The sequence below is a fragment of the Monopterus albus genome, unplaced genomic scaffold, assembly GCF_001952655.1.
Source record: "Monopterus albus unplaced genomic scaffold, M_albus_1.0 scaffold6.1, whole genome shotgun sequence".
Classification (NCBI taxonomy): Eukaryota; Metazoa; Chordata; class Actinopteri; order Synbranchiformes; family Synbranchidae; genus Monopterus; species Monopterus albus.
The window spans coordinates 7027280-7052723 of record NW_018127886.1 but is presented as its reverse complement, the minus strand read 5'-3'; the positions used below and the strand labels follow the sequence as shown (position 1 = coordinate 7052723).

The 25444-nt window shown below is 39.4% G+C and overlaps 4 protein-coding genes across 4 annotated transcripts in view; 2 read left to right on the top strand and 2 right to left on the bottom strand.

Annotated features, from left to right (window-relative positions):
* The first annotated feature begins 5996 nt into the window (after positions 1–5996).
* Positions 5997–9080, top strand: selenok (selenoprotein K). The gene is made up of 4 exons (XM_020619669.1): positions 5997–6106; positions 6669–6759; positions 7188–7262; positions 8981–9080. Exons 1-4 carry the CDS (start codon positions 6088–6090, stop codon positions 9078–9080), a joined length of 285 nt encoding a protein of 94 aa, XP_020475325.1. The 5' UTR covers positions 5997–6087.
* Positions 9081–9912: 832 nt separating this feature from the next.
* actr8 (actin related protein 8) lies at positions 9913–15499 on the bottom strand. The gene is made up of 13 exons (XM_020619659.1): positions 15220–15499; positions 13743–13913; positions 13511–13621; positions 13130–13234; positions 12828–13001; positions 12218–12311; positions 11966–12098; positions 11674–11827; positions 11377–11472; positions 11090–11230; positions 10658–10967; positions 10364–10527; positions 9913–10278 (listed from the first exon to the last, which is right to left on the bottom strand). The coding sequence occupies exons 1-13, from the start codon at positions 15352–15354 to the stop codon at positions 10135–10137; spliced, it is 1932 nt and encodes a 643-aa protein (XP_020475315.1). The 5' UTR covers positions 15355–15499; the 3' UTR covers positions 9913–10134.
* Positions 15500–16223: 724 nt separating this feature from the next.
* On the bottom strand, positions 16224–20883 carry il17rb (interleukin 17 receptor B). The gene is made up of 11 exons (XM_020620147.1): positions 20872–20883; positions 20700–20774; positions 20593–20617; positions 19917–20030; positions 18485–18594; positions 18196–18331; positions 18059–18094; positions 17933–17962; positions 17745–17825; positions 16901–17166; positions 16224–16657 (listed from the first exon to the last, which is right to left on the bottom strand). Exons 2-11 carry the CDS (start codon positions 20769–20771, stop codon positions 16226–16228), a joined length of 1302 nt encoding a protein of 433 aa, XP_020475803.1. The 5' UTR covers positions 20772–20774; positions 20872–20883; the 3' UTR covers positions 16224–16225.
* A 67-nt stretch (positions 20884–20950) lies between these two features.
* The window catches only part of chdh (choline dehydrogenase), a 10862-nt gene continuing 6368 nt past the window's right edge, over positions 20951–25444 (top strand). Inside the window, exons 1-6 of the mRNA XM_020615819.1 lie at positions 20951–21016; positions 22188–22612; positions 23163–23393; positions 24318–24484; positions 24620–24771; positions 25377–25441. Of these exons, the coding sequence (XP_020471475.1) occupies positions 22203–22612; positions 23163–23393; positions 24318–24484; positions 24620–24771; positions 25377–25441 (1025 nt within the window). The 5' untranslated portion in view covers positions 20951–21016; positions 22188–22202. The remainder of the gene's footprint in view (positions 21017–22187; positions 22613–23162; positions 23394–24317; positions 24485–24619; positions 24772–25376; positions 25442–25444) is intronic.

Below are 25444 nucleotides of genomic sequence, written 5' to 3'. Positions count from 1 at the left end.
CCTGACTACCTTGTACAATTTTAGTTGTAAGTAATTTTCCAGTCCACCACGGTCATTGCAAAGGCTTATGCTTTGTTTGCCTTGTGAGGAAAAAAAAAAAAAACATTAAAATTATGACACCATGCTCAGAATACGTACCATACTGATGGAAGCTAATCTAGTAGCTTGCTACCTAGTTAGCCAGCTAGCAAGTATTTTACTGTCAGCAAAATCGACATAACATTAATGGATTTTTTTAACGATTTATCTGCTGCTGGGTATTGTTTACGGTACTGAAAAGGTGTTTTGTACAATGCCTGTAATTAACGTTACTAACCGCTAATTGAGTTTTAAGGCGATGTTAGCTCCCACATTATGATTGTAGCAGTCCTGATGGTGGATTTACTTTTATACGGAACATTTTAGCATATTGCTGAGTGTAGGTATTTTAGACAAATATAATGTTTGAAATGTTAATTTCTTGTATTTCTCATTGCTCGTTTTTCCATCCATTTATAGACTTATGCAGATACGTGTCACCAAGGATCTCCCTCAGCACTAGAGTGGACAAAATAATGAACACATCATATAGAAGTACAACTTCATATTTGAAGTAACTAAATCACTGCTACAGAAGCACCTGCTCAGTTATTAGCTTGACTGACATTTGGGATTGTCTGCCAAGACTTAAAGTATGAGTGAATTAACAGACTTTGACAGAGGCCAAATTGTTGGTGCTCAACTTGCAGGCCTGTCTGTCAGAAAAACAGCCCAGTTATGTGATGTATCAAGTCGAACTGTCCTCAAAGTCATGAGTGTTTATAACAAACATGGACATAGTACACCAGCAAAGAACAGCAGGAAGAAGCCAGAGAAGAAAACGATAAGGCCAGCAAAATCTGGTGCTAATGGAGAAGCAGCCACTGAGAAATCATTATCTGACTCTGAGGTCAAAATACAATGTCTCAATGAAGAAAACAAAAGACTTGATTCCCAGACCAAAGAAAAAGAGTAATTTGGTCCGATGTGCTGTATTTTGGACTTTCTATTATATCTAGACTGGTTACTATTTGTGTAAAGCCATAGTATGCCTTCATTTAACTGACAATTTTGCTGAACTTTTTCAGTTTTTTTAATCAAGGCTTTAGGTTTGATTATGTTTTTGAAAGGCTTGAAAATGGACATAGATGGTGAGTCAGTTTAGGCAGCTAAGATGCTTTTCCTAATCTTTGTTGGTTATATGTTTTCACCTTTTGGTTCTTAGGTTCTATTTAAACCAGTGGCAACTGACTGTGTATGACTGAAGCTATGAAATGTTTTTGTCCAAATTGTTGTTGAATAGGAAAACACACTTAACAGTAACCCCAAACTCTGCAAAATTTTTTCTTTAACTTTTAAATAAGACTCAACCATCATAGCATAAACATTAATAATATTTAATGAAGTTTACGCCCTATGTATTAGCATTAGATTTTAAGATGACAGATGCATGCCAGTTGCAGTCCATTAAGGTTTAAGGTTCATGTACTGGTGTATGTTTGTGTTTATGAATAATGTGACTTTTTGAGGAAAACCTGACTTAAAGAGAAATAAATGTGTTGAAGTCGACTTGTTTGGTTAACTCAGAAAAATGTGCTGTAATTTTTCAGTGTTTGTGGAGCAATATTTACCGATGCATTTTTCAGTGATTTTGGTAGGAGAAATACATCTATTTTCTCCCGCCTGTCTCTGTCTTCTGTCCTTTTCCTGTGTTTGGTTACTGTTCTGACCAGCAGTTGTGTACGCACCTTGACCCTTTGAGAGGTGCTCTTATTTTGCAATGATATTTTGACCTTGACCTCCAGTCTGTGTCTAAGCAGCAACAGATGGGAAAACAGAGTGGCTGTGGATTTCTTCAGGGAAAAAAAAGCCTTTGTGGTGGCAAAAATGTATCTTAATTATAATAATCTTTAGTTGAATCCAAAATTACCCCAGAATAAGTAATTTCTCATTTAGAATTTACACTTTTTAAGAACCCATAAGCAGCATGAAACTGAACCCGGAAGTTCTGGTATCACTTGCCTTTACGCTTTTATTCTGAAAAATATCCTACCGGATGTGTTTTATTCTGTTGGTGAAACAAATGCAGCAACAGCAGCTCGTTGATTCAACAGATGTGGAGAGACTGATCACGTTATACATTTTAGATGTAAGTACAGCACATCATCACCAGTACACATTTGAGTTTATTTGTCTTTAAATGGCAGCTTACCCTGAATGCCTGTTTTGTTGATGAAAGCTAATATAGTAGCGTGCTACCTGGCTAGCTTAAATAACATTAAGGTTACACCATCGAAAGTTCGAGTTGATTGATCATCGCAGATTCTCTCTAAATTGATTTTAGGTAATACAGCGTAATTGCACAGATTATACAGTGTTTCGTATATTTTGTCCAGTACCTGACGTGACGTTTTTAATTCAGCGCCCCCTGTCATTTTAGCTCCCTGTGGTTAGTGGTTCTTGATAATAGGTTCACTTTAATCCAGAACATAAACTGTACCTTTAGTTTTGGTGTTTCAAACTAATATAACGCTCGTGTTTGAAGCCCTACTTTGTGGTACACTGTATTATTTATTTTCATCCATTTATAGACGGACGAGGACACAGTACACCTTAACAGTGAGTGGATCGTTCTCTGCCCCTGGATCTCTGCTTCTTGTACAAAATAATGGAAACACTATCTGTCAGAGGGTTTTGGAGCACCTAAGCAGCACCAACAAAGCCTGATGCCTGTTTTTTGGTGGGAATTGTCTGTCTCCAAACGACACAGTCAACACTTTCAGTAGGGGTTTTCAAAGCAATATGAGTGACTTAACCGAGTTTGAAAGATGCCAGATAGTTGCTGCTCGATTATCTGGTGCATCTGTTACAAAAACAGCACAGCTATTTAATGTGGCAAGGGGAACTGTTTCCAGAGTTATGACTGTATACATCAAACATGGACGAACAGCATCAGCAAAGAAGAACAGTGGGCGCAAGTCAAAGCTTACCGAAAAGGATAGACAGACACTTCTCGGGATAGTTGATGAACACCCTGAGTATACGGCCTCAAAAATAACCTCAGAGTTGAATAGACACCTCTCTCACACTGTCTCAGTAAAAACTGTACGTCGTGAGCTTCACAAAGCTGGTATTTTTCGAGGTACAGCCAATCGGAAACCGGAGAGAGAGACTGATGCACAAAAGTCAGATGGAAAGAACACTGAACCAGAAGCTGACCAAGAATGTGATAAACATAAACCCATGGGAGATCAAATATCTGACCCCCACGGTAAGGTTGAAGAGTTCAACACAGATAAATGTGAAGAGAGAACCCGACCAGAACCTCAAATCAGTGAAAAACACTGCAGCACAAAGAAGAGTGGTGAAGAGAGCACAGGACCTGAATCCCATGACTGTGAAAAAGATGACAATTTACAGAAGTATAATGACAGTAGCACAAGACCTGAACCTCAGACCAGAAAAAATGAGTAACATGGTCTGATGTGTTATATTTCAGCATTGGTGAATTGGCACTATACAAATAAATGGAATTGAATTGAAATTGTAGTACATCCAGATTGGTCATATTAAGAGAAAACTTACCCCGTAATGTTGCCAACTTTTACAGGGCTCGACATTAACGTTTGTCTGGGGCAAGGCAACTCTGGGAATACATCATTCAGTTGTCAGACTGAGCAAGTAAAAACAAAAAAGTTTAAAAATAAATAAATATATAAGATAGTCTGTATCTGTTTTTCCGTGTTGAAAACGGTTGTTGTTAGCCATCTATGATGCATTGGGTTGTGTCTGTTGCCACAATGGAATAGCGAACAACCATCTGTTTTTTATCTTAAAATATTTCTCCAACCACCTAAAACTGGCCAAGTGCCAGGCAAAACAGACAATAAAATGAAACCAGCACCGGAAGGTTACAAAGCGAAACAACACAGGAAATTCCTTCAAAGCTGGTCTGAACTTTTTAAACAGGCCTACATTTCCGACTTTGGACAAGTTACCTGTAAGTGTGGCTATCAGGCAAGTAAATCATAACAGCTACTCTCCCAGAAACGCTTAAGGTCAAACCCTCTTTTATATGTTCCGACATATCCCTAATATTTTAGTTTCTTTATTTAATTCTTTTGCATGAATGTCACATAGTGCAGTATTCAGATGTTTAATTTTTCCTGGTTTATAAGCAAACATCACAACTTCAGTGTATACTGTTGAGAATTTGTCTAAATAGGTGGCAGTATTCATACTATAGATGTTTAGCCGTATATTGTTCAGTGCAACACACTGAATGCAGTATGCATAATGAATCCAAAATGAATAGTTTGTTCCTAATTTGTAGACTAATTCCAGGCTGAGACGATAGTGCTGTTTTTCCACCATATTTGTTTGAGTAGTACTGGAACTGGTGGATTTTCACATTCCAATAAAAAAACAGCATTGGTGTTGAGCAGAAAACCCATGCTGTAGGTTTCAGAACTTGGTGCAGGTGGGGTGGTAGTAGGACAGTGCAAAGTCCTTTTGTTAACTTTATAAAATGGAAAACATGGAATTTATTTAAATGTTAAGATGCATTCACAGGCACTACTTACACTTTGCTGTAAATCTATTGAATGATAATGGATGACCTAAGTCACCAAATCTATTCTAAACGATTGACACATCAATACCAAGCTACCTTTGCTTTTGTTTACTACATTTCATGTTTGAATCTGAATGTTTATAGATGTGGTAGGGAGGGGAGTGGGGCACATTTGTACTGCATATTAAAACTCCACAAAAACTTTAAATCTGTATGTACTTTCTTGTTAAAGCAGAGGCCAAAATTGGCTCTCTTAGGTTTCTTAGTCCAAGAAAAAAATGTAGTGATGATTTTGTTTAATGACTGCAGAAGTTATACCACAAGCAAGGAAACAAAACCATATACAGGGACTGTTCTAGAAAACAGGTTTAACTAACTATGAGGTCAGTCCTTAATTCTGAGTTGATTAATCCTGAGATGGGAACAGCTGATCAGAATTGGTTCAGCCAACTCTATGTTCACACTGATGACTAAAAAAGCAATTATCAATGGAGGCAGGTATTTGCCTCTCTATGGCAATTGAGAAGTAAAGGTCACCGTTTTTCACACCAGTTGAGTTAGAAACTCTTGTTTTTCATATGTGGAGTACAAACATTTTACAGAAAAAAAGTAACAAAGCTTCACAAGGAAGTATGATGACGATATTAATTAATTTGAATTTCTCCTCCATAGGTAGGTAAACAACAGTATATGTATAAATGAAAAGAGATTTGTAACAGTAAAGCGGGTAATTGAGAAACTCCATATTTTAAGTGGCATAATGCTGACATAGTAACTTCTCCAGCCTTACAACAATTCTCTCTAACCTTAGTAAAACAAGGCATTAACAGACATGTGTTTTTTAAAACTTACCATTAAGACCCGCCGAGTAGTGGAAACATCACTCTTTTTCAAGTAGCTCCATGGTTGGTAAATCCAACCGGTCGTTGCTTGGTCTTCCCCTACACAACCACATACAGTCCCAAAGCAGTGAAATTAATTACAACAGGTAGAGTAGCTCCTTAACCAGCAACACATCACATGTGTACAGGAACATCCCTGGACATGCATTAACCTCAGGCCCTGTATTTTCTTCCACATGCTCTGGTCACAGTGCAGCAGAAGGGAAAATAATAAATGGGTCTTTTTTTTTTTTAATAAGCTTTATTGAAAACATAATTGCTTATGCATAGAACTACTAGAATATGCATTCACTTCATTTTTTTTTTTAGCTTTAAGTCACGTCTACTATGATAATTCACTGTTGTAACATTGTAGATAAGAAAACAAGGAAAATCATGCCATGGGCTCTTTAAGGAAGTGGACAATATATTAAATCGTGTCTTATGAGTTAATTGTTTTGTTTTATTACATTAAAAGCATTTGTTTTTGCCAAGTCATTTCTTTCTCACAACAGCTGCACATGCGTGTACGGCGATGACGCAACAATAATGGACCCGGAACTGTAACGTCAGTTATTAAAACAACTGAGGAGCGGTGTTGTTGCTTTCTGAAGGATGGTGTACGTGTCCAACGGTAAGTGGTTTGTCTCGTGTTTTGACAGTTTTCTCATCTTTATAACAAATATGTAGCTTTTTTGTAGATGTAGTTTTTCTGCGTCGAGCATTTCTACTTAAAACATACCGCTTCACCAGGAATGTGTAATGATAGCAGATAGTTAAGTTACGTTTAGCACATTAGCTTGTTAGCTTAGTCTTACTGGATTTGCGTATCTGAAACGCTGCTGAATTAATCTAGCGAATCTTCTATAAGAGGGCATCCTCCCGTGTTTCATAAGCATGTATTTTGAGTGTTAACTGCAATAAACGTACCGAGAGAGTTACGTTGACCATCAGGCGATGGAACAAACCTGACCACTGTTTCTCAAAAGCATCTTAAAGCTAAAATGATGTTAGCCTTTGGCACACGGGGCCCTTTTGTTTTGTTTTTCGCTTTCAAGCTGTTAGCTCGTGTGACTGAATGCTAGGTTAAGAAGAGTATTACTGGCTAATCTATTAAGTGAGTAGGAATTCACAGACTCTTATTTTTGAGTGTGAATGTCACATACTCCTGTGTCTTCCATCACCTTATTTCTCAGGTCAGGTCCTGGACAGCAGGGCGCAGTCACCATGGCGACTGTCCCTTCTGGTCGATCTGTTCTGGGAGGCGGTGGAGTTCCTCAGCCTGTTGTAAGTCAGTCAGTCGCGCACATATCGAATCAGTCAAACCAAAAGGGCACCCTATCAACGGGAATGGATATATGTAAAAAAAAAATACGTGTATTACTTTGAAGTGTTCTGAGGCTTAATTAATATTTGTAATTATGGTAACCACTGTGTTGTCAGTTATGTTTTTCTTATTTAGAAAGGTGCAGGAGCTTATCTGTGTTCATTGATGAAAGTGAGCCACATGCAGTAATACTGTTCTGGAATAGGTATAATGTTTACCAACTTCAGTTGGGGGATTAGCATTCTAATATCTGCTACTGAGGTGGAAGTGTGTGGGAATGTCATTTATGTCGCTGGTATTTCATCATATAACGAAGGATTGGGGAAAACAATGACGTTTTATATCATCTCTGACTCTGCTGCCCACTTTGTTGTTTGTCTTCTGCCAGTTTTAAGACAATGATCCACCCTGACCTGACAAAGAATGGAAACAGTGTGTCATCACGCTACTCTGATGGCAGAGGGTAGGTCCCTGCTGGGGCACAATCATTTCTCAACAGCCACACACACACATGGGGAATGTTCTCATGAACATTGATAACAGTGGAAGTAGTCTGAGTGGTAGCATGTGTTGGTCTCAGTTCTTGTTACCATTGCTAACTCTGAGAGATGAGACAGTCCAAGTAACTTCAAAACAGTGCTGATTCATTCAAAGGATCACAGGTAAAATTAACATTACACGCTCAGGTATCTTGCACCTCCAAACTGCACGCAGGCAGATGTAAGATGAAAAGACCCTGAACCCACCAGGCCTGTACATTATATCCTCTCGGTTGGGCTAGCCCCATACTACACAGAAACGTCAACCGAGACGTCTCTGGTGCCAGCTTTGCAGCTGGTCATAGCAGTAGTCAAAACATGAAGTAAATCAATGTGTGTGTGTCTGTTGGTTAACTGGTGTGTAGCTAAAAACATTCTCACGACCTCTAGTTAGTACATGTCGTGATATTAAACATAAGAACATATTATGGCTAAGGCTACAGTTATACACGTCATAATAATAATATTAAACACCCTGTCTGCTGACAGTCATCAACTTTTCTCTCTAGTTATCCTTGACCAGATGTACCCTGTAGAAACTCATAAGCATGACTAAGCATTTAACAGTCTAACTAGACATCCTATCTCCACTAAACATTTCTAATACATAAAGTATCTAACCAATATCTATCTGACAAAAAATACCTAACACATGTGCCTGACATATGAAGATGGTCTTTGGAACTGGGCATCGTGTTACTTGAAGGAGTAAAAAGTGTGGTGTTATGAAAACATCTTTTTGTCTCCAGTTCCTCATTTGCATGCTGCAGCTGTGGATCCACATATAGAATCCACTGGTGACTAGAGTTATATGTAAATTTCTTTGTAGTCCAGTGATAGTCCTGACATCAGAACTGCAGAATTGAGTAGAGCGAGTTGCATCAGAGTGCATTTCAGGAAGAGTGTCTTTTTCTCATGTGTTGACAGTTCCTTGCATTCCAGTTTAAAAAATAAAAATAGTTTACTGCTGTTGGAGACACAGTTCTTTTCACCGTTAACTCTGAGAGAAGAAGCAGTCCAAGTAACTTCAAAACAGTGCTGATTTAGTCAATGAACACAGGTAAAAATTAACATTACACGCCCAGAAGTCTTTGCACCTCCAACATGCATGCAGGCAGCTGAAAGATGAAAAGCCCTGAACCATAACAGGCCTATACATTATATCACCTCGGGCTAGCCCCATACTACGCCGGGACGCCAAACCGTGACGTCTCCCGGTGCCAGCTTTGCAGCTGGCCATAGCAGTAATCAAAGCATGAAGAAAATCAATGTGTGAATGTCGGTTGATTATGTGGTGTGTAGCTAAAAACATTCTGACATGACATTAAGCATAAGAAAATATTATGACTACGACTATGGTTAAACACGTCATAACAGTAAGACTAAACATTGTCTCCTAACAATAATCAACTTTCTGTCTAGTTATCCTTGAACCTGAACAACCTGGAGTACCCCATGAGAATGACTAAGCATTTAACAGCCTGAGCTAGACATCCTGTCTACCCTAAAGATTTCTAATACATAAAGTATCTAACCAATATCTATCTAACTAAAAATACCTAACACTGCCTTTTCCAACACTTTTCTTTAGCCTCTTCTTTTACTACTGTTCAAACCCCTCTTTTGTTACTCACTTTTGCAGTCCTCCCGGTCCCCCTGGTAGCAGAAGGCGGATGGGAAGAATAAACCCTGGAGCGGGTCCCGGTCCGCCACCAATGGGTGGAGGAGGATGAGGAAGGTGAGTAATGGTTTGTTCTTAACTTAATGTTGCTCACTGGATAAACTTCTTGTTATTTCAAACCTTCTATTCCTGGAGCCTGTTTTACCAAGTGAGATTAGAAGCTTAGTCTCATAGCTGAAAAACTACATTCTTAAGTGTGTAAACATTTCTAAGTTACTTTTTTTTTTAATTGCTCAGTAGATAATTGTGAACACAACATCACACCTTCTCTCTAGGTAAATGCCTACATAGGATTTGTAGGCGTGGGGCCTGGCACAGTGTCTGTTTACTGAGAACATGACAAAAGGTGGTGACGTCACAGTGCTGAAGCCCCTCTTCTGCAGCTGCCGCTGCCGTGAGCAGTTTCTTGACGCCTTTCTGGGAATTCCTACACACAGGGGCCAGAATGGCTGATGCATCAGCTAACCACATCATGTCTTCCCTTTTTCCTCCTTCTGTCCTTCCACACTAGCCTCTTAGAGGTGTGTGTCACTGACCGTTCTGTTAAGGTCATCCCTTCTGGAACTCAAAGTTAATGTTTTGTATCCCTCTGTTTGAATAAAATTGTGCTCTGTTAAAATGTTAAGTTTGTCATTTTTACTCATCTACAACTGCTGCATAACATGATTTAAAAGTACCAAGTTAGATGACCTGTGAGATTTAGGTAGTATTGGACATAGCCTTGTTTAAATTCAGTATGTTCATGACTCAGGAAGAGTGGTTTTTCAAATCAAATGCAACTATTGTGTATTCAAGTAGGGCTGGTTTATTTACACAGTTCCAGACATTAATAAACATAGGAGGTGAGCAGTAATATTTACAGAATGTCCATAAACTTCTTTTGACGGCTGTTCAAAGCTACACAGCAATGGCTGCATCTTGATGTTTGATACGAGACAGCCAACAGAATTTAAAAATTGGTTAGTGCCATAATTGTGGGACTGTCAGGTTTGTATAGCTGTCATAGTAAATTACATTTTTGATGAGGAAAACTATTTTCATTCCAAAGCACTGCTTCATCCACAGTATAAATCTGATATAAAAAATTCAGTCATTTTGAGCTTGTCTTAACTTGGTCACCAAACGAAGGCAGCTCTCTCACGAAGCATTCGGACACCAAAGCGCTGCCACTCCCTCTGGTGGATCCACATCTCCTGGGTGGTGTCCAGACATGCTAGAACTGCTCCCCCCTTCCAAGATATCAGACGAGGGTCCATGTCCTACAGCATGTGCACATTAATATACAGGTACGGTAGAGGAGCTACCTGTCTATATAGACCATGCTTAAAATGCATCCTGGGTTACCTTTGGTCGTGTGATAACGTCCACATTGTCTACCAGCCTTCTGAAGGACGGTGGCATCTTGTTGATGATGCGGTGAAGCAGAAATTCCTGAGCACAGTGAAACATGAGCCCTCCTCCCACTACCAGGATGGAGCTGTACATCTTTCGCTTGGTTTCATCTGATGCTGTCAACCAAAAAACACACGAGCTTTTCTTATTTCTATTTCATCTAATTCCTGAGCAGTGCTGCATGTATCTTAAGGCAGTTAGCTGTCACTCCTGCTTATCCTGCCTACTTGCTCTTTTCCTCCTTACCACAGCAGTCGATGCTATGCAGGATGGCCTTATCCAGTCCAAGTGCTTTGCTCTCAAACTGGCTCATGATGGCGGTCTTCCTGGAGAGGTGAGCAGACAGAGGTTCTTCCACCTCTCCTGCCCCCATCAGGCACTCCCCTTGAACGGGTCCAAGATCCATCTCCCCCTGCATCCCTCCTCCACTGTTGCCACTCCCACAGCCCCTGGGCATTTCAGAGAGGTCTCCCATCCCTCCCTGACCACTCATCTCACCATCCAAACCTCCACCTGGTCTGCAAATAGCTTTCCGGTCTGCAGCAGATTTTGAGGACTGATGGAGAAAGCAGCAGAATAAGAAAAAAAGACAAGAACCAGAGAGCATCTCATCTATCTGAAGGAATTAGATTTAAATGAATGTGTGAAACGGTGCATGAGAAGGTGTGCTTGTGCTACCGGGTCCTGTTTGCTCTGTGTGGCAAGCAGGTAGTGTTCATCATGAGGATCCTCTGCATCGCCTTGGGAACGGCACTGAAGTGATGTCATCTTCTGACCTACGATGCCAAATGTGGTCGGGTAGAAAAGACCCATGGGTGCCTAACGTGCATACACAGACACACACACGAGCCAGAAAATATGAGGAGGACAGAGACAAATGGAGCCATAAATAAATACTAGTTCTAGCATAATGTAAAGAGCACCTTAAATCAGCTCAGTTTCTCATTATTGATTGCAGTATGTACCTGTAATTTCTCATCCCCTAGTCGAACCTGGTAGAGAAGAGCTGGTGCTTCTGGGAAGCGTGTCTGGAATTCATGATCTTGCAATCCTGATATGTCCTGTTCAAAATAAATGCAAGAAAGACATTTTGGAATTAGTCTGAAAAACTACAGATTTCTCACTTTCATTCTTAAGAGCAACTGTGATGTCTATCTAGAAACAAAGATGCTGGCACTTTAGTGAAACTGATCGACATACAAGCCACAGTTACCCAACACATTCTCTGAATACACAGACTCCAGTCCTTGACTAACACACACTTGATCTAGATGGCAGAAGGTCTCTTTTAGATGCTGCAGAAGCTGACAGTCCAATCTGCTGGACAGCTGACAGTCTCTGTACGGAAAGCCTGCCCTCTGCAGAAGCCAGAAGAAAGTGCGCGTCACATCTGAGCCTCCGTAGCCCAAACACAACCTGCCGAGTCCAACAGACAAATAAGCAAGATGTCACCATAATTGATAACCATTGATCCAACACTCACTATACTTAAACCCTTATAATACATGATTTCCTTGACAGAAATTGAACCTAAAAGGTGGTTCTCGGGCCCACCTGGAGTTCCGGTGGGACACTCCATCCTCTACACAGCACAGACTGGTCTTCTGGTCTCCTACATCCACAACACAAGCACTGCTTAACCCGCTACCGAATGTAGCACAAACCGACTCCTGGTGAACGATGATTGCTATACACACACACACACACACACACACACACGCACACAACAGGAGAGAAGCTGAAGTGAAGGCAAGAGAAAAAAGTGATTGTATACTCACAATTATCTGGGTTTGTCCTGTGTAGTACCTGAGAAACCCATATTAAGCAGCAACATGTTGACCACTTCCTTGATATGCTGCCTATTGTAGATGTCAGGGACCAATAAGATGCATCTGTAATACTGGCAACCAGGACAAAAGCGAAACATAATTGTCAGAGCAAATGTGTTTCCACTGTCAGTGAAGTTTGACCTAATTTTCAAGGTTTACTGAATAACTTTTTTTGATGTTGCTCAACTCTCTTCAGTGGAACACTTCAGCATGTTTTGACGACTTAAAATCTGTAGCCAGAGTCTTGCTCATTCTTATTAACTCTTTATCTTACTTTGTTAAATGCTTCTTATAGCAGATGTGCTTAAATGTTTGTGCACCCATTCATCTTGTTTTTTTTTTCCTTGCATTTGTATAAATATTTTGAAGGCACTTATAGTTTTAAACCTTTTAGTTTATCACAGTGAATAAACTTTTATATGCAATGCTAAACAACACAATTTAATATTACTATTATTAAAAACCTTTCTTCATTTGGCTTGTTTTAATTATTTAAAATATTTATTATTTTCTAGTTTCAACATGTTGCACAGCACTTCCAATATTGTCGCACAGAAGACAGGGGTGAGTGCAGATATTTCTCCTACCTTCAAATCTTTGAGGGGGATCTCGAGATGCTTTTGAATGACATTACTCCAGATTGTCTCTAGGTCAGCCAGGACGGCGGTGAGAGAGCCCCCAGGGCCGGCGTGCACATTGAGCTGACCTCTGACTATAGGCCAGTGGATGTTGTAACAGTCAGAAGGATTCACATAAAGAGCCTGCATGATGGGTGTGTGGAGGGAGAAAAAGCAATATGAAGAAAAATGACAGACTTAAAAAAAAAAAACAGACTTTAGATTAATTATTTTAGATGCCTAAGTTAATTCTTTCAGGCATATTCACTGACCTCCTCTCCCACCAGGTAAGGAGGATGGTGGGCTGTGTTAGTCCATTTCACCCTTGAGCTGCTGTCTAGTACTGCTGGACGTATCTGACAGTTATAGGCTCGGGCCTAAACACACAAACACAATAACTTGTATAATAAATAGATTCTAGTTTAAACTTCTGCAGATTAAAGTATATGTTTGTATTTAAAATAGCAATAGCAATAAATCCCACAGTACGCATTGCTATAAACATTAGAGTCATATAATATAAAATCTGTCTATTCTTAATTTCCTTAACAACACTTATGTCTCTTTCTCATTTCATGGAATTGAATCACTTTGCCGCTATCTGTGAGTAATGCAGTATTACTCTTCATGTTTGACTCTTTCATATTACACACCTGTTCAGCAGACACAGGAGTCCTCCGCACTCCATTTGACATTTTCTTAGACCAGATGGCCTGGTCGACCATTTTAAGCCCATTCTGCTTCTGCTCATTACTTTCTGGTTTCTGTTGGACAGCATAAAGAAGCAACACATAAAAAAAAAACCCCCACAAATTTTAAAATAATTTGAGTACAGCAGAGTAAGACAGGCTAATAGATTGTACTGTGGGTGAATCAGTGATGTACATTTAGACCCTCTCTCAACAACCAGGTGTCTTCATATCTGGGCTGTCCACTTTGCTTGTGTCTGCGTGCTATCACATGCGGAACAGTCACCGGAAGAGTGTCTGTTGCTCGGCCAATGCGCAGTGTCCTTGAACCAGGGTGAATGACAACTACAAAACTGCTCTGTATTTGCTGTAAAAGAGAAAAATATTCTGTAGATATTTTGAGAACAGGAGAACAAAGGTCAGACTATTCATATTGGCCAAAAGTATGTGGACACTTGAATATTGCATTTACATGCAGTATATTTGTTTCATTCTAAAACCATAGGCTGCAACAACAGCCTACTTTCCTAAAGACATTTTGAAACCTGCTGCAGGGATTAGTTACCATTCAACCGCAAAGTCTTTAGCTAGGTTGAACACATGTTAGAACCTGGCTCACAGTCAAAACTGCAGTTCATCCCAAAAATAAAAGATTATATACTCAGGAAACCTTAGAATTTGGTTCAAACTACACTGATAATTGAAACACTTTTTCCTCATGTTAATGCTTTGCTTTTGTACTGGGTGCCAGTGTTATAAATGTATCGTATTGCTCCCTGATATCTACAACATAGGACTCTGTGCAGGCTAGTCAGCTTCTTCCAAACCAAACCCATTAAACCATGTATTTATGGACCGGACTATGTGCACAGGGATATTGTCATCTTGATACAGAAATTAGCCTTCTCCAAACAGTTCCCACATTGTTGGACACACATTATTGTATGAAATATTGCATGTTATCATAGTAGGATTAAGCCCAAACCATGAAAAGGTGTGTGGACAGGGGTGTTCACATGCTTACTGGTCAACAAAAACTAGACATTGTCAAACTTTGAGGAAACCTGTAACCTATTAAAAGTATTTACACTGAAAGGAGCTGATGGAGAGAGGGATATTTAAAACTTGTTAGTTTTTGCAAAATTGCCCAGAATTAAGCTATGAAACAGGTATTTCTGTTTGTACAAACAGAAATAATAATGAATGGCCATCATATTTCATTAATTAACATTACATATTCAAGTAAAACTAAATAGTCGCTGCAATTAGAGTTACACAAAACAGTATCAATGAAAAGTACTAAAAGTAGCTACCTTGTATTAATGCCAATTGAACATTGGGGGCCCTTTTTGTAAACAACAAAAGGCATTATTTTGGCGCTATTGTAACTTCTAATGAGCTTTTCGCAGAACTTTTGACATTTTGTTACGTATGGGCTACGATTAATAGATAGAACCATGAAGAGCTTTACCATAATAAAAATAATCTACTAAACTAAACTTGTAACGTTAACCTGACTAATGATAGTCTAGGTAAAGTTAACACACATTAAGCGCCGTTTAGTCCAGGACAGAGAGAACCTAAACAGGCCGAAGAACAGGGCTTGAAATTCAAACAAATTCGACTACATTATACAAATACGACCACAGACAACACTCGACTTTCCAGCTCACCTCCTGTAGAGGCTCCGGAATAGCCGGAGGAACGATTGGTCTTTTCACCCCGCGTTGCTGCTCCTTCTCTTTCTCCTTCTCTCGTTCCTTTTCTTTCTCTTTCCCGTTGGCCTGTTCTTTCTCAGCCTGAGTCATGGTCCCGCTTTCATTCACATAACTAAACAGTCAGAAACAATGAGTCGCGACCTTCTGGCGCTTGTAAATGTCTTCAGAAAGAAGCCCACAAGAAAGAAACTTCCATTTGAACGGAAAGCTGTTGCAGAGGAAGATTCTACTTCCGTGTTTGGTCATGTGGTGCAAAACAGCTATTTCTATTCGTTGAATGACTTTTTTTCATTGCGCTACTTCCCGTCCGTGCTTATGGTCCATGTAGACGACATGATAAATTATGTAAAATGGATACAATGGACACCTGAGTTAAAAGCCCCCCTTTTTTACTTTATTAATTAATAACAAAAGGACCCCCTTATTCACACAAGGCACCCACACTGGCACTACCTTTCACAAATATTATAGGTATAGGAAACCTAACAAAACCTGTCATTCGGGTTATAGTTTATATATATGTTTTATAACATATTCCATATATGTTATACAAGACAAATATTTAAACAAACATATTTAACTCACTTTATTTTAATATATACTCTAAAATACCATGACATCCCTGCCCAACAGTGATACACAAAATGAAAGCAAGACTATTCAGTTAGTAGATCTTGAAAACTGAAACTTAGGGATATTTTGGGATTGCAAAAGAAATACACATGGCAGATTCAACAAATCAATTATTTCCTCACTGTTTTATCCAGCATAGCATACTGCATATGCTATGCTGGAAACCACAGAAGATATACTGAGAGACATACATATCCACCCTGCAGTGTTCATGCAGGGGATTCAGTAACCAACAGTCATCTGTAAAATAAATAAATGAATTTTACAAATTCATAAGCATAATCAGTTATTCAAAAATCATAAATCTAAACATTGTCACTACAGATGTTCACACAGAGCTGACCACAGATCTCAATGGTTCCATCTCACTGGAAATGCTTAGTTGATGTCTGCTTAGATTTTCTACAGCTTCTCTTAACTTCACTGTACTCTTTTCACTGTAGACAACCTCCGGTCTGAAGATCAGATTGAATATTGCCTTGTTGCCCTCTCTCTGGGTATGAAGACTTCTGCACAGTTGGTTCAAATTCTTCATCAAATAAAAAGTGCTACACGACCTCAGTTCCAGAGCCAGGTTACTATGCCTTTTGGCCTGCTGCTCGCCCAGCTGCACCACCCAGAACTTAGCCAGCTCTTTGGCATTCTTTGCATTGCTTGCTACCATGTTAAGAATCAAGGGGTAAAGGTCATAAGCTGCAGCTGGTATGGAGGGTTCTGGGAAGCTGTGGGTGGGGGGACTGTGGCTGGGCTGTGAAGAGGACTGAAAGAAGAAAGGACGTCTTTAAACTCTTTTGGGCATTTAGTGACATCTACTGTATCTAGTGTTAACAAAAATGTTTCTTTCTCCTTTGATTTTATTGCATAATGACATTATTTGAAGTTTCAGTTTCTCATCACTGCATTATTTTAGCTGGCTTAACCTTTGACAAATAATAACATGCTGCACAATGAAAGCAGAGGGCAAGAAATAAATGATAGATTACATACAGTTTATAATCTCTACCTGTGGGCAGACGATGAGCACTCTGTCTGCAGCCTTAACCTGTTCTGCCAGCCAGCGCATTGGCCCCAGGTCTGCAATCTTCCCCTGCTGCCACATGTCAACAGCTACACTACAGTTGCCATGCCACTGTAGGAATTCTGTCAGGGCCACCACGGCCTGCTGGAAGACTGAATTCTCAGCAGGGTACACCACAAGAACAGGGACAGGAACCATAGGTAAACTCTTTAGACCAAATGATTTGGTAATGTTAGCTCCACAGGTTTTGTCTGGGGAGTAAGAAACATGGCAAAGGAGAGATTAGCTGTGTTAAATACGAGCCAGCAGAGTCAAACAATTTATGTAATCTGTTAGAAATTTCTAAATTGTTATGGAAGAGCTATAGTGAGCTCAAGGTTGATGTTTTAGTATTGCTTTTATACAACCTTTAAATCAAGGAGATAAACCATGTTTCCAGTGCAAAATGACAAGACATTTAGTCAGTAGAATAGTTAAAGATATGTTTCTTTGCAGTGTGACAGAACAATCACTGTAAATGACTGGAAAGCATTTTGAAAGCTTAAAATATTTTGGCCCAATAGCCAAGTGACTCAGGTTATACCTAAAAGAATGCATAAAACATTGGCAGGAAAGTCTCTAAACTTGTTAGAAGGGATCAGTTTTGCTAATTTTGACATTGGGATAATAAATTTGAAAACTAAATTATCATTGAAATAAACCATATTTTGCACACATAGAGAAAGCGTGCATTATGTTGATCTTAAATTTTAATGTATTATGTGCAATTCTGGTGACTAGGTCCTCTTCCCTCTAAATGTACATTTAAAAAGTGTTGTACTGTATTTACAGATTATGTAGCAGGAGCCCAGGATAATCAAACAGGCCAGTCCTCCCGAAATGATCACGGTGATACCGTCTGTTCTCAAGGCTGTACAGATGAATACAAAACATGTCTTATTTTACTTCATATAATATTGAGTTGTAACTGATTTACTGTATAAACTGTCAGTGCTTTAATTAATTATAGAGTCTTACATGAAACAAGGATCTCATTTGCAGCAAAATCTTAAAAAAAAATAGAATGGAGACTGAATAATCAACATCTTTAATGAAAAGTAGTATACATTATTACTACATGCACAAGCAAATGGGACTCCTCACCTGTAGGAACTTGAGTAGGCTCTGGTGTGACAGTTGCTAAAAATTTGAGAAGAAAGTTTAAAAATTTTAATACTTTTCTATAGGTTACTTATGTTGCTAGGTATCAGTAAAGTTGTGAATAAAAAAAAGTGACTTACCTGGGAGTCTTGAAGGAAATAACTCAATACTGGTATACTTGATATAGTTGCCACTCCCAACTGGAGGCAGGGGAAGATTGGAAGCTTGGATGAGGTGGTAACCCTCACTTGCCATTACTAAAAAATGAAACCATCTCTAGATTCAAAAAGATGACAATAATTGCAATGATTTTATTTTTTCAACCTCATAGACTCTTTGGTAGGTCTATTATTTCAAACACAGACTCTGCAAACAATCATTACTTAAACAGACAAAAACGTATTATAAACTCTAGTTAGCCTATGATACCTTCTTTGACCCAGTGAGGCCTGCCTGGGCGAAGCGTGGGCTGTATTCACACAGGTAAGCTAGTTCCCCTGATATCTCGATTCTAGTACCTGTCAGATATTCAATACTAGCTGCAGAGAGACAGAAAATTACAGCGTTTATAAAGGACAAAACATCTGCTAAGGTTGATATTCAGATATCGGCCAGTTAGTGCCCTTATCATTAAGGGGCTCTTCCTGTATCACACCTAACGTAATGCACAAACTTTTGATTATTCTTTTCTATTTGATTATTATTCTGTTTTCATAATGGCTTTGAATAAAAAAACGATACTTCTTTGGTCCACTGCCTTAACAAAAAATCTATCAGGAATCTTTTATTTGATATATTATCTGCTTGTAACAGCTAAAATATTTATATATAAACACTTGTACCCGCTGCCTAGTCCAGTGTCACCTCAACCAGACTAAAGTCCTGTTTGTCAAGTACAATGAAGATGAGAAAATCTCTTCTTTTATTGAATAAACACTGAAGGTGTAACAACATTGCTTGTTTTAAAAGCTAATGTAACAATTATTAAACTGCTTTCTTCCAATTACCTCCATCAATGAGATAATGTTTTTACAGGTATTCGTTGGCTTGTTCACAACATACAGTAACTGAAAATGTGATTAATGGATATGGATGATTTTTTTTTTTTTTTTTTTGGAGAGGTAAGGTGCGGCCCACAGAACAATCCGTTAGATTGTAGGGTCAGCAGTTCAATTCCTGGCTACTCTGGTCCATGTATCAAAGTGTTTTTGACCAAGACAATGAACTCCTAGTTGCTCCAGATGAAAATGATATCAATGGGGTGTGAATGTGTGAGTATTTGTGTGTGCACATGGGTGAAGGGGAAATAATATACAGCACTTTGAAAAGCAATATTTAGGTATGTGAGTATGTGAGTGCTCCCTTGTGGTAAAAGTGTACGCTGCCCTAACGAGCACTTGGAGCAAAGGTGAGTGTAAAAAAGTATAGCAGGAGGCACCTTGGAAAACAGACTCTATAGTGGATTTACATGCATTTAAATGGTGCAATTTGCATGCCTCTATGAAAGACTGTGAGTACACATTATTTTAGTCTGCATGGGGAATTTAGTTAGCTGTTCGTGGCATTTATTAATTGCTCATATCTACTGTTTTCTTGAATAATAATCAAACTACTGATGATATCGATGTGATTCTAAATGCAAGGGGTACATTTTCATGGTCAAGGAATCATGTTATGATGGTCAAACTTTCGTGGGAATATTGCTTTTACACCAAGCTGCCTTGGCAGAGGTTTGTGCTTTCTGAGTGCTGTCTAGTTAAAATAATAATGATAATCAATTCTGGAGATGTCATTTCAGAGAATTTTTCTTTTTTTCTCATTTGTATGATGTCTCCTACAGCAACAAGGGGTGATGTCCCACCATCAATGTTGATAGCCCAGCTGATGTTCAGCATATCAGTTCCTTCCACTGTCACCTGCTTCACGTTCAAGTCCTCCGGGAAAGATGGAGAGGTATCACTTGTAGAAGGGAGATCTGGAACAAGAGATAACAGTGGTAATCGCCTTAATACTGATAATGTGTATAATATCATTCTCTGATATTCAATTCTTTCTAAATGCAGCTTTGTTAAAACACAAGAGAACACTCAATGTAGCACTAATATATTTCCAAAGAAGCTTTAATTCAAGATAATGAATTCTGGAGGTGTAAAATGTGTGGCAACTTTTTTTTTTTTTTTTTATAAAATTTCAGTCAAACATTTTAAATGAACTCCGGTTCTTTAATCTGGGCCTATCTATCTGCTAATGCAATTTTATTTCACATTAGCTTCTTTCTTTATATTGATGGAATGAACTACATGTATAGATAATGGAATTTCCATCAACGCTAAAAGAGCAACCAGCCCCCAAAAAATGTAATGATACATTTTAGTGTCATATGGCTTTTTTGTTCTAGAAAAAAAGTTTGTCAGAATTGTCCAAGAAAGTCTGATTCTGAAGTAGCTTCAAAGGTTGCTTCAGTTTTTAAGCCAACTTGATGTTATTAACTTCAGAGAAGTTCTCATCCGCAGTATGAATAAAACGCCACAACTTACCGTAAGCTTCGCTGCACTCCACTTTCTGCAAAGAAATCCCACAAATACTTCTTTCACTTTACAACTGACTTTTATCTGAAATAATGAGATAATGAAAGACAACTTACAATTTCATGTGATGCCACCCGAGACACCACATAGAAAAAAATCACTGTGACTCTCCACATCATGGAAGACATGCGCTAAGAATGAATAACAAAAACAAAACCACAGAAACGTGAGGTATTCTTCCACAGCATCATCCCCAGCCCTAACCCGACGGTGTAGCTAGCAGCATACCTGATCTGCTGGATGAACTTTGAGCGATAGACGCTCCGGCTTTGGCCCGTTAACTTATTATGTACAGCCCACTAGGCCCCGCCCACAGCTGCTGGCTCGCGTTGACGCTAAATCGGGACTCCCAGCTCCGGTGTGAAAAATAGGGGTAAGTTCGGATTTTTTTTTTTTTTTTAGCTGCTTAAGTCAACTGTGAACGGTGTCATGACATTAAACTACTCCAGTTTAATTTCAGACGAACTGCAGTTCTGCAAACTGTAGACGACTGTGAACTTCGAACACGAAGTTAGATGTTAACTTAGGTTAAATATAAAGATTCGTCAGCGGATACGTCCCATAAAAAGCTATGACCATCAGCTTAAGGTTTTGAATGCCGTTTAAACGTATTTTAAAGCGTTTGAAGCATTTAAAATACTCATTTCATGAATAGTCCACCAATATTAGCGAACTATGGTACCTGTAAACTCTAGACTGCAGCTATATCTGACTGATAAGCCAAGTTTATGGTTGCGAAATGGGCATGTCATAAACATGTAATGCAAACTAGCCCAAAAATACGAGTCTCACGTTATTGATTCACTGCAGACATCCTGCATGTGTGAATTCTTTGTTTGGCTCCGTTTATCTAAGGCACTTTGGTGAGTTCGATTAATTGATTATGCCTTGGCCTGAAAAACAACACTGCAATTCCTCACTGAAATAACGCAATAAAATTGCCTCTAATCAAAAAGTTGCTCCTTAATCTTTTATGAACTTTGCACACTCCTGCACACAGATGCAGACAACGGAGTAGTTTTTGTTTTGCACAAAACGATCACATTACCTTTGAAAAACTGCCTTGAGTATTAGCCTGATAAGACACATATGAGGCTAAATCACAGTGAGGCAGCAGCAGGGAGGAGCATTTCATTCTTACTGGCTGAGACACACAAACTGTCTCTTATTCACTCAACTTCAACTAACAATTTATTGTGGCTACTTGATGAATCAAGTTAAGAGAAAAACAAACGTTAGCAGTGAGTGAACCATGACAAATAGTCTAATCAAGGCTGCAGGTCAGGCATTTCTAGTTGTTGGTTTAACTACAAGTAATTTTGAAACTGTGAGTTTGAGGAGAACAATGTTTTGTACAAGTAACAATTAATATTCAGGGGAACCAAAATGCCAATTTAAAAGCCTCTCTGTGACCCACAATTGGCACATTTAGCAGGACAGTGCATAAATCTCAGTCAACACCGTCCGATCTGCTAGTGTCAGTTCCAGAGTCAGCTTGCCCCTTCCAGTGTGTACATAAATGTGTGTGTTCTTGTGTTTGCCAGTGAATAGAGAGAAGCATGATGTTGTCTCTGGCTGTGCTACGCCAAACTGGAGCCCAACGAGTTGTGGCTGCGACTTGGGGGAGATTACTGAGGAGCAGTAGGGGCCAGTTTACCTCTTTGCCAGAATGTCACTTCATCCCCAAGACCAGAAACACGGGGCCTTTCTTTTCCTGCTCTTTCTCCTCCAACCATTACAGGTGCTTTAGTGCCTCAGCCGCGGCCAATCAAAAAACGCCATCCTACAGTTATATCATTGTTGGGGCAGGTTCAGCGGGCTGCGTCCTCGCCAACCGCCTCTCGGAGGATGCCCATGAGTCTGTGATGCTGCTGGAGGCAGGGCCTAAGGACAGGTTTCTAGGGAGTGTACGACTCTCATGGAAGATCCACATGCCAGCTGCGCTGATCTACAACCTCTGTGATGACAAGTACTGCACTCAGATTATTTAACTTGTCTTTCACTGGTCTTGAAATCTTTTGGGCCAGGTGTTTAAAATTATTTTGTTTGTTTTTGTGTCATTCACAACTACACACTTTCAAGTGTTTGCAAGCACAGACCGCTTCAACACAAATTTAGAGAAAGTGTAGCATCTTGACATGACGTGACTTTACAACACATCAATCCTCAAGACGTCAACTTTAATATTCTACTAACCACCATAGTTTAATCATGTTACAGTTTTTGTAAATGCCAAAGGAGAAATGTGCTCTATCACCACAGAAGAACTATTAGTTCCTTGAAATTCATAAAAAGTCAGATGTTTATGTTTGTTTAGGCCACTAGACCACTAAAGCCCCAGTAAATACATGCAAGTTTAATAAATTAATCATGCACATATCACATTGATGCACCATTTCAGTCCAGTGTTTTTATATCACTCCCAGAAAAATAACATGAAACTCCTGTTATTCAGAATTGATACACCAGCAGATACAGTATCTGCTCCATTTGGTGATAAGCTGTGTTTCTTTCTGCAGGTATAACTGGTTCTATAACACTTTGCCTCAGGCCAATGTGGACAACCGGGTGATGTACTGGCCGAGGGGCCGTGTTTGGGGCGGGTCGTCTTCACTCAATGCCATGGTTTACATCCGCGGACATGCTGAAGATTACAACCGCTGGCAGAGAGAGGGGGCTGAGGGTTGGGATTATGAACACTGTCTGCCTTACTTCAGGAAGGCTCAGTCTCATGAGCTGGGAGAAAACAGGTACCGACACAGTGAAGATCTTATCATGCAAATCCTGGGCACAGGAACATTTCATCTTAAATGCAGACCCAATGTAATTTTAGCACAAGAAGCTTGGAAACCAGGAAGCACATGCAAATGAGGAGGTAGACAGTATCTCAGCTATTAACATCTGTGCTAAAATAGGGTGATAATGACTTTTGTGGTTTGTAAACAAATATGACATTCAGGGAAGTAGATCTCACATGTTGCAGTGCAAGACAGAAATCAAATATTGCTACTGTATGTATATTACGCACATTAAAATGAATGTAAGAATGTGTTTAATTTATCAGAGCCTGGAACAGAATTTCGCCACACTGTGCCTCCATATGAAGCTAAACGAGCAGTGTTATTAGACTGAAAGATAAAGCACAAAATTTAGTCATTTTTTGTGTTTAAATTTTGAGGTAAAGCAAATGCATCCTGAGCATGAAGTCAGGAAGAACTGGAAGTTAAAGATAGTTCTGTACCAGTGAGCACATTTTCACATTCTTACATTTTTTCCAAATATTCATATTAAACAGCTGCAGAGATGGTTTTGATCTAATGAATTTTAGATGTGGTTATTTTATAAAATGAACACAGGTAGAAGGGTCTCAGCACTTTTATGTTTTTCATCCTTTGTAGGGACCCTGTCATCACTAAAGCACTGATTGGACCATTGGCATGAAAGCAAAAAAAAAAATGAAATGGTGATTGAGTCGTCTGATAACTAAAATGCACAGCTGTCTACAGAAAAGTAGCACTAGTAGTTAGAAAGTAATTATTATGTCCTTGTAATGTTCATTGTTTTATACCTGAACATGATTCCCACAGACAGATACGTTGCAGTTTGACGTGGAGCTGTTCTCACCTACACAGAAGAAACAAAAAGTTAACTCTGTGTACTTCTGTGTACCGTAGCTATCGGGGTGGCAGCGGACCTCTACATGTAACCAGAGGGAAGACGAACCATCCCCTTCACAGGGCTTTCATTGAGGCAGGGCAGCAGGCAGGATACCCCTTCACTGATGACATGAATGGATACCAGCAGGAAGGCGTGGGCTGGATGGACATGACCATTTATAAAGGTTTTATGACCAAGGAACTAGGGAACTGTAGGATCTACAATTGATTAAGAACTAACCATTGAGAACACTTGTAACTTTAGTGCAGCATTTATACTGTATATCTTCTGTAAACCAATCCTGCCTACATCTGTCCAGGGAAGAGGTGGAACACAGCCAGTGCCTACCTGAGACCTGCCCTGGGTCGACCCAACCTGAAGACAGAGGTGTGCTGCCTGACCACCAAGATCCTGTTTGATGGAAACCGTGCTGTGGGGGTGGAATACACACAAAAGGGGCAGAAGAAAAGGGTACGAGCCGAATTTTCTTCATTTTAAACTATGGGAAAAAGAAAATTATGTTGTGAAAAGTTTATTATTATTAAAACATCTTAAAATTAAAATGATCTTTTGTGCCTTGTTAATATGTATATTTTTTTTAGCCACGCTAATGGCATGGCTCTAGGGATGGAAGTGTTGGTCTACCACTACCTCAAAAATGGTTTCCTGACATTCATGGTCATCAGAGGAAGAATTCTGACTTTGACTTTGAAGATGTCCTAACTTTTCTTCTAATAGTACCGTGAAAATCACATCTCTGACTATTAGAGATCTACCCTGACAACATTTGAATGCATGGATTGCCGTGACATTTGGTACAGATGTTGATGTTGCCCAGAGGAGGACTTTGGTGATCCCCTGACTTTAATTCTAGTGCTGTTTTGTTTAGCACCACAAACCTTCACTTACCTTTCATGATTCCCGGACTACATTCATATGATTTTGGTGTTCCTGTGACTCTTCTCCTTGAGGTTGACATTTCCATGTCATAATAATTATTGCGAGCAAGTCGGCATGCTGACATTAGCATTTATCCTAAAGCACTGCTGTGTCTAGTTCATCTGTTCACTCTCCAGATCTTTGCAGACAAGGAGGTGATATTGAGCGGAGGAGCGATAAACTCTCCTCAGCTTCTCATGCTGTC